This window comes from Miniopterus natalensis, chromosome 22 (assembly GCF_054644295.1).
Source record: "Miniopterus natalensis isolate mMinNat1 chromosome 22, mMinNat1.hap1, whole genome shotgun sequence".
NCBI lineage: Eukaryota > Metazoa > Chordata > Mammalia > Chiroptera > Miniopteridae > Miniopterus > Miniopterus natalensis.
The window spans coordinates 2,299,865-2,314,331 of record NC_142102.1 but is presented as its reverse complement, the minus strand read 5'-3'; the positions used below and the strand labels follow the sequence as shown (position 1 = coordinate 2,314,331).

General features: G+C 47.5%; 1 protein-coding gene across 4 annotated transcripts in view; it reads left to right on the top strand.

The window, feature by feature from the left end:
- The window catches only part of TJP1 (tight junction protein 1), a 67,288-nt gene that overhangs the window by 19,781 nt on the left and 33,040 nt on the right, over positions 1 to 14,467 (top strand). For all 4 annotated transcript variants that reach the window (XM_087829092.1, XM_087829093.1, XM_087829091.1 and 1 more), the window contains 6 exons: positions 6,341 to 6,465; positions 7,100 to 7,202; positions 8,580 to 8,856; positions 11,488 to 11,591; positions 12,143 to 12,311; positions 12,838 to 12,985. In XM_087829092.1, coding sequence (XP_087685218.1) covers positions 6,341 to 6,465; positions 7,100 to 7,202; positions 8,580 to 8,856; positions 11,488 to 11,591; positions 12,143 to 12,311; positions 12,838 to 12,985 — 926 coding nt within the window. The remainder of the gene's footprint in view (positions 1 to 6,340; positions 6,466 to 7,099; positions 7,203 to 8,579; positions 8,857 to 11,487; positions 11,592 to 12,142; positions 12,312 to 12,837; positions 12,986 to 14,467) is intronic.

Here is a 14,467-nt window from a genome sequence, read left to right as displayed (position 1 = left end):
GCTCAGATGAGAGCGCTTGCCTCTCGCCGAGTGTGGCAGTGGCCGAGGGTGTGGGCAACGCCCTTTGTCAGGTAAAGCCGTTCCCTTGTATTTCCCTTGGGCCGCTTCCTACATTCAGGAGGTTCCCTGTTACACTTACTTTGCTGACAGGCTCTTTTTTCTCTCTTAAATCATGAATAGATGTTGAATTTTGCCAGTGTTTTTGCCGCTGTTGTTGCAAGTATCGATTGAGGTTATGATAAGAGCCTTCTTAGTCTCTTGGTGTGATCAGTTTCTTGCCTTTTGAACGCTGAGCAGCCTGCGTCCCCAAGATAAACTCCGCTCGATTGTGATCTGTCATCTATTTATATATTGGATTGGGTTGCTAGTGCTTTTTGAAGACACTTGTTTCGGTGCTCACAAAAAATATTGGTCAGTCCTTTTTTGTTTGGTAGTTTTGTCCGGTTTGGTACCAGGGAAAGCTGGCCTGGCGGGAGTGGGGACGTGCCCCTTCCTTCCGCGCTCCGCGGGTCCCGTGCAGCCGGCGCCGCTGCTTCCGCCAGAGCTCGGTGGGGTCGTCAGCGCAGACGCACCTGGCCCTGCAGCTTCTTCGTGGGAACTTTGTGGGAAGGCCTGTAGCTCTGACTCAGCTCGTTCGACGTTCCATAGGGCTGTTCACTGATGTATTTCTTCTTTGTTAACTTTTTTTTTTTTGGTAGTTTCGATCATTTAAATCTTTGAGTATTTGTCCCTTTCATCTAATTTATGAACATAAAATTGTTAACAGTGGTCCCTTCTTTTATTGCTGTAGGATCTGTAGTGAGGCCCTTTTTTTATTTTTGATATTGGTAATTTGTGTCTTATTTCTTGGTCTGTCTGGCTGGAGGTTTAACAGTTTTGATGGATCTTTTCAAAATACCAGCTTCTGTTTTCATTGATATCTTGTTTTTTTCCTTTTTAATTGACTTTTCTTATTTTTGTATTTCCTTTCTTCTCCTTACATTGGGTTTAAATAGTTCTTTTTATAATTTCTTAAGGTAGAAGCCAGATGATTCTTTTGAGAATGTAGCTCTAACTTGGCGTTATCACATTACATTTGTTTTTCCCTCTTAGTTTTTAAATAAAATAAGACACATTTGCTAAAATATGTTTCTCCTTTCTACTCTTCGGCCTTGCTTTGTTAGGAATTCAGGTGGGGAAATACTTAGTGTATTTACTACAGATCATTAGCTTAGTTAGGTAAAGTCGGAAAAGATCCCAAATGTTGAGAAAACAAAAACTGAGTTTCTGAATGTGTTAGGTGCCATACCTACCCATCACAGTAGGTAGAAAGCCCAGGCAAGTCTGAGGACTCCTGTCGAGAAGACAGTGCAGTTAGTTCTGTAGCTGGCCCCTTCCTGTGCTCCAGTTTCCTTTTGCCACGAGAAGGGTACCAGCCCAGCAGAATGTCGTCAGAAGATGCATAGAGATGGGATGAGTGGACCATTCATAATCCTTTGGTTTTTAAGCACGTTAACTGTTGTGCTGGGATCACAGAGCTCTGTTGCCTCTGGGCCTCATCAAAGAGTGTATCTGACAGAATGAAGCCCCAGCAACCATCCCCACAGGAATTGCGTTGTGAAGGTTTTTGAAAACAGCCCTGTCCACGCGAGCTGAGAGACTTGCACCAAACCATAACCATTTGACTTCGTTCTCCGAGGCTGCGGACCAGCACTTTCAAGTATCATAGTCCTTTGGTGGTGGGAATTGCTCCAGAACAAAATTCAGCTCAGCTAGAGCATCGTCAGCCAACTTGGCTGTAAAGAGCCAGGTAATATTTTAGGCCTTGCCGGCCATGAGTCTCTCGCTGCTACTCAGCTCTGCAGCTGTAGTGCAAAAGCAGCCATAAACAGTAGGTAATCAAATGAGTGTGGCTGTGTCCCAATAAAACTTTATTTACAAAACTGGGCAGCTAGTGGGCGTGGCCTGCGGGCTGTAGTTTCTGCGCACTCATGTAGGGCAGTGACCTCAGTTTTATTACAAAGAGAAATCAGCGGGGCCATCCCCACCTACGCAAGACTCTGATGCACTTGGTCGGGAATGGGCCCCCCAACATGCATGTTAAAAAGGCTCCCGCTCAGCGTGGAGGCCATGGCCTCGGGCATCACATGTTCAGAAACACTGACCGAGGAATGAGAAGGCCCCTCCTAGGTGACCAGGCGGCTTTTGGTGATAGTGGTAAGGGCGGGAGGCGATTGGCGACTGTTGCTGCGGCGGGAGCCTTGAGTACCGATACCGGTGTTGCCGAACAGGAGCAGGTCCGTACCCTCTGGCGCTGTGAGGTGGCGCTCGCTCTGTCCTTTGGAAGGACAAGATGCTGTGTAGGTGACAGCGCAGCGGCTTCTGCGGTTAGCTGTCGAGAGTCACACGCGATGCCCCTGCCTTGCCGCGTCCGTCTGCGTTCCCCGAGGAGACTTCCTTCATCCGAGAGTGTGAGAAGCTGGACGCCCCCTTCGGTCCTCAGGGCTGCGTGAGCGTGGGCTCCGCTGTGCGCCCAGCTCCGTTAGCCTCCGGGCTGCCGAGAAGACAGACGCGCGGACTCCTTGCCGCGGGCACCCTGCTCTCCCCGCGGCTCCTCCGTGGCGGGCGACGGTGTCCCTCGGGTGGTCGCCCACCCCGCGGCCTCCTGCTGCATCATCATTTTCTTAAGGGTGGGAAACCTTAATTCATATCCCCTTAATGCTTGATGCTTACGAGGCCCCCTTTTCAGCAGAGTCACTCTTAGGAGGCCCCTGTAGCAGCCTTGCCCAGCAGCAGGGTAGTGCAAAGCACATATGTGGTTTAAAGCCCTCTGGTCTTCACATTAGAAAATGGAAAATATGGATGAAATTCACTTTATAGTAGATCTTATTTAATTCAGCATGTCCAAAATACCATTTTTAACATGTAACCGATATTTAGAAATGGATGTCCTTTCCTTTTTTTTCATAGCGTCTTACAAAACCGAGGCACGTGTTACAAGCTCAGCACTCCTCTGGTAAGACCGGCCACATTCTCAGTGCTCAGTAGCCACGTGTCTCGTTCGTCATACGCTGAGTTTCCCCACCAGGCAAAGATTTAAACAGAAGTTCTTGCTGCCCAGGGCTGCATATGGTCTCAGAAAGAAAATACAGAGAAAGGAAAAGTCTTTGATGCTCTCTCCTCCATTCAAAAGCTACAACCATAACTGTGGTGCACATGCAAGTAAATGAGGTCATACTGCGCTGCTTTACCCCCAACCACCGCCTCAATGATAAACGTTATCGTGGACATGTTCTCATGAGCATATCTAAACCAAGTATCTTTTGACACGCCTAAAAATGTGCAGGGTAAAGATATATGAGAAAAAATAGAATATTTTGCATTTCTATTGAAAATTCCTCGGGAAAGCAAGCACCTTGGTCTTTCAGTAAGTCCAGTACAGAGCTGACGATTGGCCCGGAGCCCTACTAACTCTGCCACTATCAATTCTGATTCCCAGAAACAGTATTAAAATTTCTTTATGCACACTGTTCCCATTCCTCTTCTCATTTGAAAAATGATTTTAGTGTATCTATATCACACAGCTGCTACGTAATGTGATTCTTCCACCCTAATCCTTACTTAATCTTCTTACCATAAGTACGTGTATATTTAAAGCTGTCACCAGGCCTCTCCGTGTGTCTCTGGCTTTGTCACAATGTCACCCTCTGTTAGGTTCCTCAGGGAGGATCGTGAAGACAGTCGCCCTGTCTTCTTGCATGTTTCTTAGTGTATCTGTTCCCTGTTCAACTTGAAGGTCAGTTTTACTGGACATGAAATCCTTGGCTCACTGTTTCCCTTGACTATCTTTATATTATCTTTGGCATAACATGTTGTTGTGCAAATATCATCTAAGTTTCTTTTCTCTACGTAATAAGCTCTTTTTTCCTGGAAGTCGAAGAATCTCTTCTATTTTTTAATTTAATCGTGTTACTTGAATATAGCTTGGTGCTGGCCCCTATGAGTTGACATTCTCAGGTAACTCTCAGGTGTCTACAGAGCTGTGTGTCCTCTGAGCACTGTGGTTTCAATTTAAAAAATAACATTGGGAAAGCTGTTTTTTTAATTACAGTTTTTACTATTTTCCCTCTTCCCTTCTTTTGGTTTAGTTTTTCGGGGGCCCACCATACGTTGTATCTTGTTTGCCTTGTCTGTTTATTAGGCAGCAGTTGGGGCCCTCTTAGAGTTCTCCTTCTGGCGTGCTTTCCTTTTCTGTAGGGAAGGGGGTTCTGCTGCTCCTTCTCTCTGCGGTAATTTTGTAAGGGATTTGCTCCTGATACCCTTGTTTATTTTTATGTGAAACTAGCTTCTTTGAGTTCTTAGAAATTGGCTTAGTTTCCTCGCACGCGTACACGCGTGAGCTGCAAAACATACCTGCTGCTTTCTGACACCTGCTATCTCTGTGCCCTTTGTACACTTGGATCTGGAACCTTCTCTTTACTTTGTCTCTGTTGTTCCTGCCCCACTTCAGTTTGATTCCCCGCCAGCAGCACCTCCTGTGGAGCCTGGGTCCGGAGGGCCTGCAGCCAGTGTTGACAACTCCGAGGGGTCTCCCTGCTCCAGGGGACTCGGGCCCCACTCCCTGTGCTCAGCTGCTGTTGGCCTGCGCCAACAGTTGTCCCGCCATTCTTTCCAGCGAATGCTGCTTGTTTTGGGGTTCTCAGGTCTTGGGAGTGTCAGACGCCCATGGCTTTCCTCCCATGTAGATGTTGGGGTCACAGGAGTCTCACAGTTGCTTGTCCCCACCTCGAAGACCAGTGTCATGGAGCTTGGTGCCCACATTTTCCTCTGTTTTATGGTTTCAGAGCTTGCGATCAAGTCTTCAGTCCATTTGAGTTAATTTTTGTGCATGGGGCGTGGTCTGGTTTCACGCTGCTGTGTCTGTGCGTTGGCCTCGTGGGACCTTGCACGGGGATTGAGTTACACTGAGGGTCCCCGTGGTCGGCTCCTTCCCCCAGCCGGGGTCCTCAAGGCTCGTCTCTTTCGGAGCATCAGTGCGTCGTTTCTTTCATTGCAGATCACACTGCATTGTACTCATACGCCACGTTGTGTTTGTCCATTCGTCAGTCGGTGGGCATTTGGGTGGTTTCTGCCTTTGGCTGTTGGAAACGCTGCTGCTGTGAACTTGGGGGTGTAATTACAACTTTGTACCGATGTGTGCTTTCATGTTCCTTGGATATAGGAGTGAGATTGCTGGTGTTTATTCTCTTTTAAGGACAGAGTTTTTTCTTTTCCTTTTTTTAAAAAAAGTGTCTTTATTGATTTCGGAGAGAGGAAGGGAGAGAGAAGCACCAGTGATGAGGGGCATGGATCTGCCTCCCGCACGCCCCCTGCTGGGGTTCGAGGTGCCTGCACCCGGCCTGTGCCCCCATGAGAGGCAAACCACCAGCTCCCGGATCCTGGGTCGGTGCTCAGCCGCGAGCCACACCGACGGGGCTTTTCTTTTGCCTTTGCCACTTGAGTAGGCTTTGGGGTGGAAGTGAGGGGCATGACGCATGTCCAGTCCATGGCGGGCGCGGGCGCCGCTGTAGACAGACACGTGGAAAGACACCGCTCTGGTGTAGTGGTTCTGGAGCCCCAGGAAAACGGAGTTTCTTTAGATTACTCTGCATACTTCATTTCCTTTCTAGGACGGTGTGGATTTCTGTGAGATTAGGTAATTTTTTGATAACTTGGAAATATTTTGAATTTTTTCTGTACAGGGCTGTCCTTAGTCATTGTGGTAAAGATTTCCAACTCATTAAGAAGTGTATAGTTCATTATAATTTTTTAAATTTAAAATGTTTTAAAATGTTTGATAAGATTTAATATATTTTTCCTACCGTATATAACGTGAACATTATAGCATACTACTTCCAAAGAGATTCTAGCATAATTGAAGTGACGTTTGATCTTTCACAGCCATAGATATTTTATTATATGACGTGGCGCTGGTGCGTGTGCTAATTCAGCCTGTCATTCTATGAATTCGTTGCCATGTTTGTGATGATCGCATGGGGGTGCTGCCAGTGCCCTCAGGAACCCTTCTGATAATCAGAAATACACTCAGAATTTCAGTGTCAGAATTTCAAAATGCATTTTAGTTCTTAAAGAACGTTCATGTGATTGGCAATTTTTCCTATTCTCTTCTGCCATTTAATTTATTAGAGCATGCGCCCCATACCAGGCTAGGCCATTGTGTGTAACCATACAAGCGAATGAGAGTGGGTCACAGATGGAATGAAGATTGGGATTTTTGCATTTTAATGTTTTTGCTTTGCTGAGTGTGACGTAATGAAGTTATTTTGCTCACTAGTAACATTTTACTGTGATTAATACCTAGGCTCCTGGGTTTGGATTTGGAATTGCAATATCCGGCGGGAGAGATAACCCTCATTTTCAGAGCGGGGAAACCTCCATCGTCATTTCCGACGTGCTGAAGGGAGGACCTGCTGAGGGGCAGCTGCAGTAAGTGTCTTCTCTGGGCGGCTGTGGCACAGCACATCGCCAGCCTGGGCCACTGGCGTACTGTTCGTGCAGTGGCCCCCCAGGAAGCTCCTTCAGTCGTATACGTGTGTCCCTATCTCGGTCATAAAGGGAAAGCGAGTATACCAGCCCTAAATAGGAGGTCGCTGTAGGAGCGACCGTGGACGGAAAACTTGTACTCAGCTTTGGGTGGAATCTAGCTTCTGGGAGCCTCTCATCCTGAGTAAGATTATCAAGGTAAAAAGTGGCAAAAGATATAGTAGCAAAAAAGTAAGAGTAGATTCAGAAGGATGAAAGGAAGGCTGGAAAGACAGAGTATTTATTTATGCCCTGTACTTGTACCACCAAAATTACTTTGTGTGTTGTGGTCCCTGTTCCCTCCTTTGGGAAACATTGTGTTAATTGTTTAAAACAATGGTGCTCTGTGGTTAGCTGTTGGCTAAATGTGCAGTGCGGGAGATCTGAAATAAAGTTTGACATTTTATCATTGGCCTGAAGACAGACAGATTAATTAGGCCATAATGACAGTATTTTTTAGAAGTCCTCATCTTGAACATATCTTCACAAACTTCCCTGTCTTTGTCTAACATGACGTTCTGATGACTTTTGTCCTTAGGGAAAATGACCGTGTTGCGATGGTTAATGGAGTGTCCATGGATAATGTCGAACATGCCTTCGCCGTTCAGCAGCTGAGGAAGAGCGGGAAGACGGCGCGAATTGTAAGTCTCTCGCCTTTCCTTTTGGACAGTGCCAGCTCTGTTGTCGATACCCTCTGGCGTTTGCATGGGTCCTTCCTCTTTGCGAAAACGAAACCCGTGCGGTTGTTCTGAAGTTAGTCGTCTTTGTAAGAATGTGTCTTCTGATCCCGGGGAGCAGGCTGTCTCGTCACTGGTGTGCTTATTTTCTCAAGCTCAGATAGCAGGATTTTTTCGGTTGCAAAAGGAGGGGGGTTGAATGGTTATTTAACCTATTTGTGGCTTAAAGTTTCCTTCTCTTTAGGTACAAGCGACATTGAGTCTTGGCTTGTAGTCTGAAATACACAGGGTGGGGCAAAAGCAGGTTTATAGCTGTCGGTATGGAAAACAACACAGTAATAAATAATAGTACAAGCATAAACCTCCTTTCCCCGCCCTGTTTAGCCCTGTTTTGTTAAAGGGTTTGTTTAATGGGCAGGTTTTCCATTGTCCCTTGAACACACACCATCAGCTCCTTTCCTAGTTACTGTGAGAGTGTGAAGAGAAAGGGGTAAGATTGTCCTGTAGAGTCGCTCAGGGTGCATCTAATGGTATTGTTGTAGTATATCGGTGGAATCTCCTGTTTTGTGTTTCTGTGAGAATTTGTTTTTAAGTAAGGGAAAAGAACACTGGCCTCCAAGCACAGTTAAACTAAGCAGATGTGGTACAGAAGGGATGTAGTAATGTAAAACTCATATTTAAAATTATACCCAGCTTCAGGACAGGGAAAATTGAACCAGTTACAGAGTCATTGAGGAAAGAAGCCGAAGAAGAACCTTACACGTAGACCAGAAAGTCCGAATCGGGGGGAGAGGGGAACCGAAAGCAGTGTGTGTGGAGGCGGGACGGGGCCGGCAGTAGCCCTGAGGCGCGAGGCTGGGCATCGGTGTGGAGCAGAACTAACTGATCCCTCCGAGGGCCCCGGGGCCACGGGGGCCTCCGCCCTGATGGATGCCGACGTTGTTGAGGAATCAGCTTGGGCGTGCAAGCTTGCTGTGGTTTGGTAGCAACTACAGTATGTTTTTGGTGGTGGAGTATAGCTCCCTATTTTTTATTCAAACCACCAATAATTAGTGATTTTCCTTTAAGCCTGTGGTTATTACCCCTAGAAGGTGTCTCTGAATTAAAGCGAGGCCTTTCTTCGGCCCTCTATTCCAGAGTTGGTTCTTAAGCAGACCTGTTTTATCAGGAGAGCAGAGAACCCATCTGTTATGGAAATGCATTCCTTAGTCATTTGTTGTAATCATTCATTATATCTTTCTGGTAATTAATTTAATTACTACGGCACCATAAAAACGTAGTTTTCCTTTCTCTTGAGACCTGAAAGCAGCCAGCTTATTTCGTGACCTTTCTTGTCTGTAGACCATTCGAAGAAAGAAGAAGGTTCAGATGCCCGTGAGCCGCCCCGAGCCCGCGCCAGCGTCTGAGCAGGAGGAAGACAGCTACGAGGAGGACACGCACGACCACAGGAGCAGCCGCGGGGCCCTGGCGGGCAGGCGGAGCGAGAAGAGCTGGGCGAGGGACAGGAGCGCAAGCAGAGAGAGGAGTCTGTCCCCGCGATCCGACAGGCGGTCTGTGGCCTCCAGTCAGCCCGCCAAACCCACCAAAGTCACGTTGGTCAAATCCCGGAAAAATGAAGGTATCCCTGCCACCTGGCTTATCATTTTCGCGTGGAAAGTCCGACACTAAGTTTAACGAGAGCGGTCGCGCCAGCTCCCCGTCTTCGCTTCTGCTGCCTTGGCATCCATGCTCCTGTGTCCTCTGCTGTAGGCCAGCTCCTGCCGCGACAGGCTTCAGAGACGATCTGTTGCCCCTCCTTGAGTCATTTGGTTGGATTTGTCCATGGTTGGATTTTGGATTTCTTGTTGTGATCAGAACAGCCACACACATTGTGCTAACAAGAAGTGCCCACCACCAGGTTGAAGCTCAGCGTTTTCCTTGGCGGTTAGGATTAGTAGTAGCATAACCATGGGGAGGGGCAGACTGTTTTTTCAAATGGAGAGGTTGAGGGAAAGGGCCCTTAGGGGCATTTCTCTGTAATTGCGGGTCTTCTGTAAAAAATGTGAAGCTGAAGCCCAGCTGCCCCCCACTGCATCACCTTTGATAGAAAGGAACCAACTGTGGGGATGCCGCTCAGGTGCAGAGGAGCACTTAGCCTCATTGTTCGCTAGAATCATTTTCCACTTAGCAGAACCTCGGGAGGCAGTCTCCGCGGCGCTCTGCCTTAGTCAGCTGCTGCTGGTGGCACAACTTCCTGCTCCGCCCGTGCGTCTGTGTCCCGTGTCCCAGCTGACTGTTGGGCACGTCCACTTAGGTCTGTGTGGGTCCCTCAGACGAAACTCACATCTCCCTCTTACAGTTTCTGCTGTTTCTTAGGAAGTATTCCACTGAATATATTCCATCTACCCAATTTCTCACGCCACTCACAGATGACGCGGTGGTTACCCCCAGTGTTTCCTTTCCCCTCACTCCCCTGTGCCCAGTTAATCCATCCTAACTCCCTGAAGTCCACTCCTAACTGTCCCCTCTGCCTTTCTCCACTGCCCCACCCTCGTCCAAGCTGCCATCCTCTCTTCTTCCAGCTTTATCGAGGTGTAATTGACATGGTATAAAAATACATAAAGTTGTATTTATTCACGGTGTCCAGCGTGATGGTTTGGGGTATTGTGTGCGTGATGAAATGATCACCACAGTCAGGTTACTGAATTTATCTCACATGGTTGCCCCGTGTGTGTGTGGTGGGCACCATCACATCCTGAGTGGACGCATCCAGCCCCACGAGGTAGTGCCTGCAGGCCCCCCGGAGCGGCGCCCCGGTTACTTGTCAGCCCAGCTCCCTGCCCGCGTGACTTCAGCAGACCTGCCAGGTCTGTCCTTTGTGTGTTTCGGGGCATTTGTGTTTAACCGTCTGTCTCTACTGCCTCCCCCGCCAAACACACACACACACATCCACACCCCCTTCAGGTTCAGTGTGAGTGTTTCCACTTGAGCGTTAGCCCAGTTTCCGCGTCAGTGCCCGCAGGACGGCCCTCGCGGGCCCGTTAGCCCTGCCCGGCCCCTCTGAACCCTCGGTCGCGCTCGTGATTGCCGTGGCGGCCCCGTGTCCCCTCTGACTGTCAGTCGCCAGAGTATAGCCACTACTTCTCACGTTGCTTTTGGTCCCTGCTTCCATGCTCACCCAAGGAACTGCTGGGGGGAAATGAATCAATTACTCTGTAAGGAGTATTTTGGAGTCACCTCTGCGCTGGTCATTTATAACCTAAACCTTGAACATGGACCATTTCTTCTGTATTTTTCTGTGATGGGACGACAGCCATTTCCAAAGCACACAGTAGATGGCCTGGACCCCCCGGACAGTCATGTCCCTTTTTCACCCCAACGCTTTTCTTGCCTGGGAGTACTCTGTATATTTGCCTTAAGTTAAACTGTAACTGATGTAACTTTCGGAAGTTCAAATAGCAGTTCGATTAACTTATCTCACATTAGAAAGTTTTCTGTTTCCCATCTTGGTTTAGTTTAGTTTTGTTTAAATGCAGTAAGACTTACGAGGCCTTGTCTCCCTCTGACAGAGCTGGGAGCAGTCCCTTTCCTGGCATTGTGTTAAAGTCTTGTTCTAGTTAAAGAAAAAAAAAAAAATCTACAGCTTTGCAGACCCGGGCAGCTCTCTGGACTCTCCTGGTAATTTCCTCAGCTCTGCCCGCGTCCCTCGCCCCGGATACAGTTCTTTTGCCTCACTCCTGGACTCTGGGTTGGCTGTGGAAAGGACAGGGGTGCATTTTCCTCCAGCCCCAGCCCCCCGGCTGGCTGTAAGCCTTCGTGTGCACTAATACCCAGTAGCCTGTGCTAATTAATGCTCCTGGGTCTCTCTCGAGGGCCACCGGTGTGTGGGGTCAGAAAGAAGCACTTCTGCTCCAGGACCCGGGGAAAACAAAACCAGGATATGCTTGGTAACAGGCCCTCACTAAATCCGTCAGCCTTTCCTGGCTTTTCAGACCTCAGCCAGTGTGCCGTGCGGAGCTGTAGTCACCCCGCTCCCGAGCGCTGGTGTGTCAGCAGAACGTGGTCAGAGAGGAGCGGCCTCCCCGGGGCGGCGTCTCCTTCGGGAGCCCGCGCTCGCCCTGCTTTCCCCTGAAGGGCAGGCCTGGTGGTGATGAAGGGAAACGCTGTCTTTGCAGGGGGGCCAAGCATAAGTTCTTGTTACTGATTATGTTTTAAAACTCTTGAAGTGTTTAGGACTTTACACTAAAGACGCTTAAACATGTGCTTTCAGAATATGGTCTTCGACTGGCCAGCCATATATTTGTAAAGGAGATTTCACAGGACAGTTTGGCAGCAAGAGATGGCAACATTCAAGAAGGCGATGTTGTGTTAAAGGTACTCTCTTAATCTTCATTTCGATGAACGGGAACAGAAGACAGGCTCTAGGGGGAGCACATTTGAAACAGTTTCCCAAACAGCATTAAAATTCCGTGTTTGCGGGGCCGGATCGTTTGCCACTGTCCGTTTTTATGCGTCGACACTGATGCCTTTCTCAGGCACAGAGCCATTGGAGAAAATTAGTCCCTGTGAGTTTGTCATTCGCTCGTAGCTACTTGGTGGGGAGATATGTCTCTCCTTATTTGATGAGTGGTTTTGACAGCTGCTCTGGATGTTGTTGAAATGCTGATTCTGTTAATTTGCTTATAAGTAATAGAAAGTGACAGGCTTTGGGGATGCTAGTTTGGGTTTTCCGACAGTAACCGTGTAGTAAAGGTTTCATTACTTCAGGAAAGAGGAGGACTTTGATAATATAGCAAAGTGTGAGGGACGTTTGGGTTTTACCACAAGCCAGGGAGTGGCGCAGACATTTTTGTTCACTATAGACTTAAGTTGGCATTTGTATTTGTGTCATTTACTTTCAACCTACAGTTTCTTTTCTGTTGCAGATAAATGGTACCGTGACTGAAAATATGTCACTGACAGATGCAAAGACATTGATCGAGAGGTCTAAAGGCAAGCTAAAGATGGTAGTCCAGCGCGATGAGCGGGCCACCCTGCTGAACGTCCCCGACCTCGCCGACAGCATCCACTCCGCTAACGCCTCTGAGCGAGACGGTGAGGACGGCTGTGTGCAGGTTCCCTTCAAGTGCCTAGTTTCTTTCATAAAGCGCTAGGAAGATTGGACGTGTTCGAGTGCAATAATTTTCTACAAGCCGGCCACCTTCGAAATCTAACAATTAACAAATATGTATATGTAGTTAATTTTATTTTTCCCAGTTTTATTGAGAAGTAGTTAGCATACATCAGTGTGTAAGTGTAAGGTGTACGGCGTGATGATTGGTTTACACACACTGTGAAGTGATGACCACGGTAATGGGGTTTGCTGAGATCATACAGCATCTGTCCTTGCCTGACTTCTTCACTTAGCATAATACCCTCAAGGGCCATCCATGTTGTCACTGGATGTATTTTTTCCGTGGACAGCACACCACTGTTGATCAGTGGCTGATGAAGTTGCTGCTTATATCAACCATTTTTATGAAATTTTATTTAGTAGTTTATCTCCATTATCATTGGAGGACCTCAGATTTTTACCGTACTCATTTCATGGGAAAATAAATGGTGCCCTTTCATTTAACAGACATCTCAGAAATTCAGTCGCTGGCATCAGATCATTCTGGTCCGTCACATGACAGGGCGCCCTACCACAGCCGGTCACGATCTCCCGACCAGCGGTCGGAGCCATCTGATCATTCCAGACACTCGCCACAGCAGCCCAGCAGTGGCAGGTAAGCACCCTCTCCTGTCCAGAATTAAGTAGCATGTATGCTGGGTACTTGTTTCTAACATCGCTTACAGAGAACACTAGGAGACAGGTTTTCTTCTGATTATTCAAGATTATGTCTATTTTTCTTTATCAGTTTAGATATTTCTTATCTAGAAAAACAGAGGTCAGTCAGACTTTTCCTTAAAAGGCCAAATAGTAAATATTTTAGGCATGTGAACCATACAGTCTCCTGTCACTTCTCGGCTGTCTTTGTAGCCCAAAAGTAACATAGACAATATGTAAATAAACAAGCACAGCTGTGTTCCGATAAAACCTTATTTATAAAACTGGTTGGCCCACAGCCGCAGTTTGCTGACCTGCTGCATTAGAAGGTGCTAGCGAGCGTACATAGCCTGCTGCTCGGGGAGGTTAACCATAGTCGGAGTCCTTCTCGAGACAGATAACCTGGACTTTGGTTTTCCTTTTAAAAATACACTGGTGTTTATGCCAGAGGGTCTGCAGGGCTGGTAGGGTGTGACTGACTTGAGTTTACATTGTCTTTGGGGTCACATGCATGTTTGAGAATCTGAAGAATGTGACGACCCTTATCCCCAGAAAAACACTCATGTACACATGCATGTAGCATTTTACGTAAAATTCCTGGACATCCCCGGCTTTGTAGGCCGCCAGCTAACCTGTGGTTTAACGACCATCCACATGGAGATCCTCTGGAGACACTTGAAAACTTGAGTCCAGAGCCGAACAGTTTAGGATGAGAGACGGTCACACGGGACCTGTGGGCATCAGGTGACAGCTCAGGCCGTAGAAGCGTAGCATTGCTGCGACAGTGGGGAGAGGGCCGAGAGCCGGCCCGGGGCGCACTCTGAGGGGTGAGGCGGCCGGGAGGACATGAGGAAACAGGAGACGCGGCCAGGAGAAAGCTTTTCTTTAAGGTTGTTGAAAACCATAGTGACACAGCAGCTCATGTGTTTAGGTATTTGTGAAGCCGATGTTCTCTGAATTTCAAATTTTAGATTTATAAACTATATTAATTTTCAGGTTGTAATGATTTTCTTGAAAAGCAGTTATGTCACATGCAAAACTGGCTTATTTTATAACTGATTCCTACGAGCTGCTGCAGGATGATACATTAATTCTAACGGTCCTCCGACAGCAGAGACGTTGCCGGGGAGGGGTCGCTGCCGCGTGCAGCGATAGAGCCGATGCTGTTGATGGATGGCGAGCAGCCCACACTTAACACATTGCTCTCACCCAGGGGCCGCGCTGGCATCAAGCAATCTGGACATAATTTTTCTTTTTAATAAAAAAATATATATATTCATCAAAAACTTGACACCACTGTTTTTGCAAATTCTAAACCTTAGAAAGTTCTTTTCGATCTCAGCATTTTTTCATTTCGATTCCTAAACACTTGGCTTCTGTAACTTCAACTTAGAGGTTGAAGAGGTTTTTAAAAAAGGTTAACTTTTTTCATAATATATTA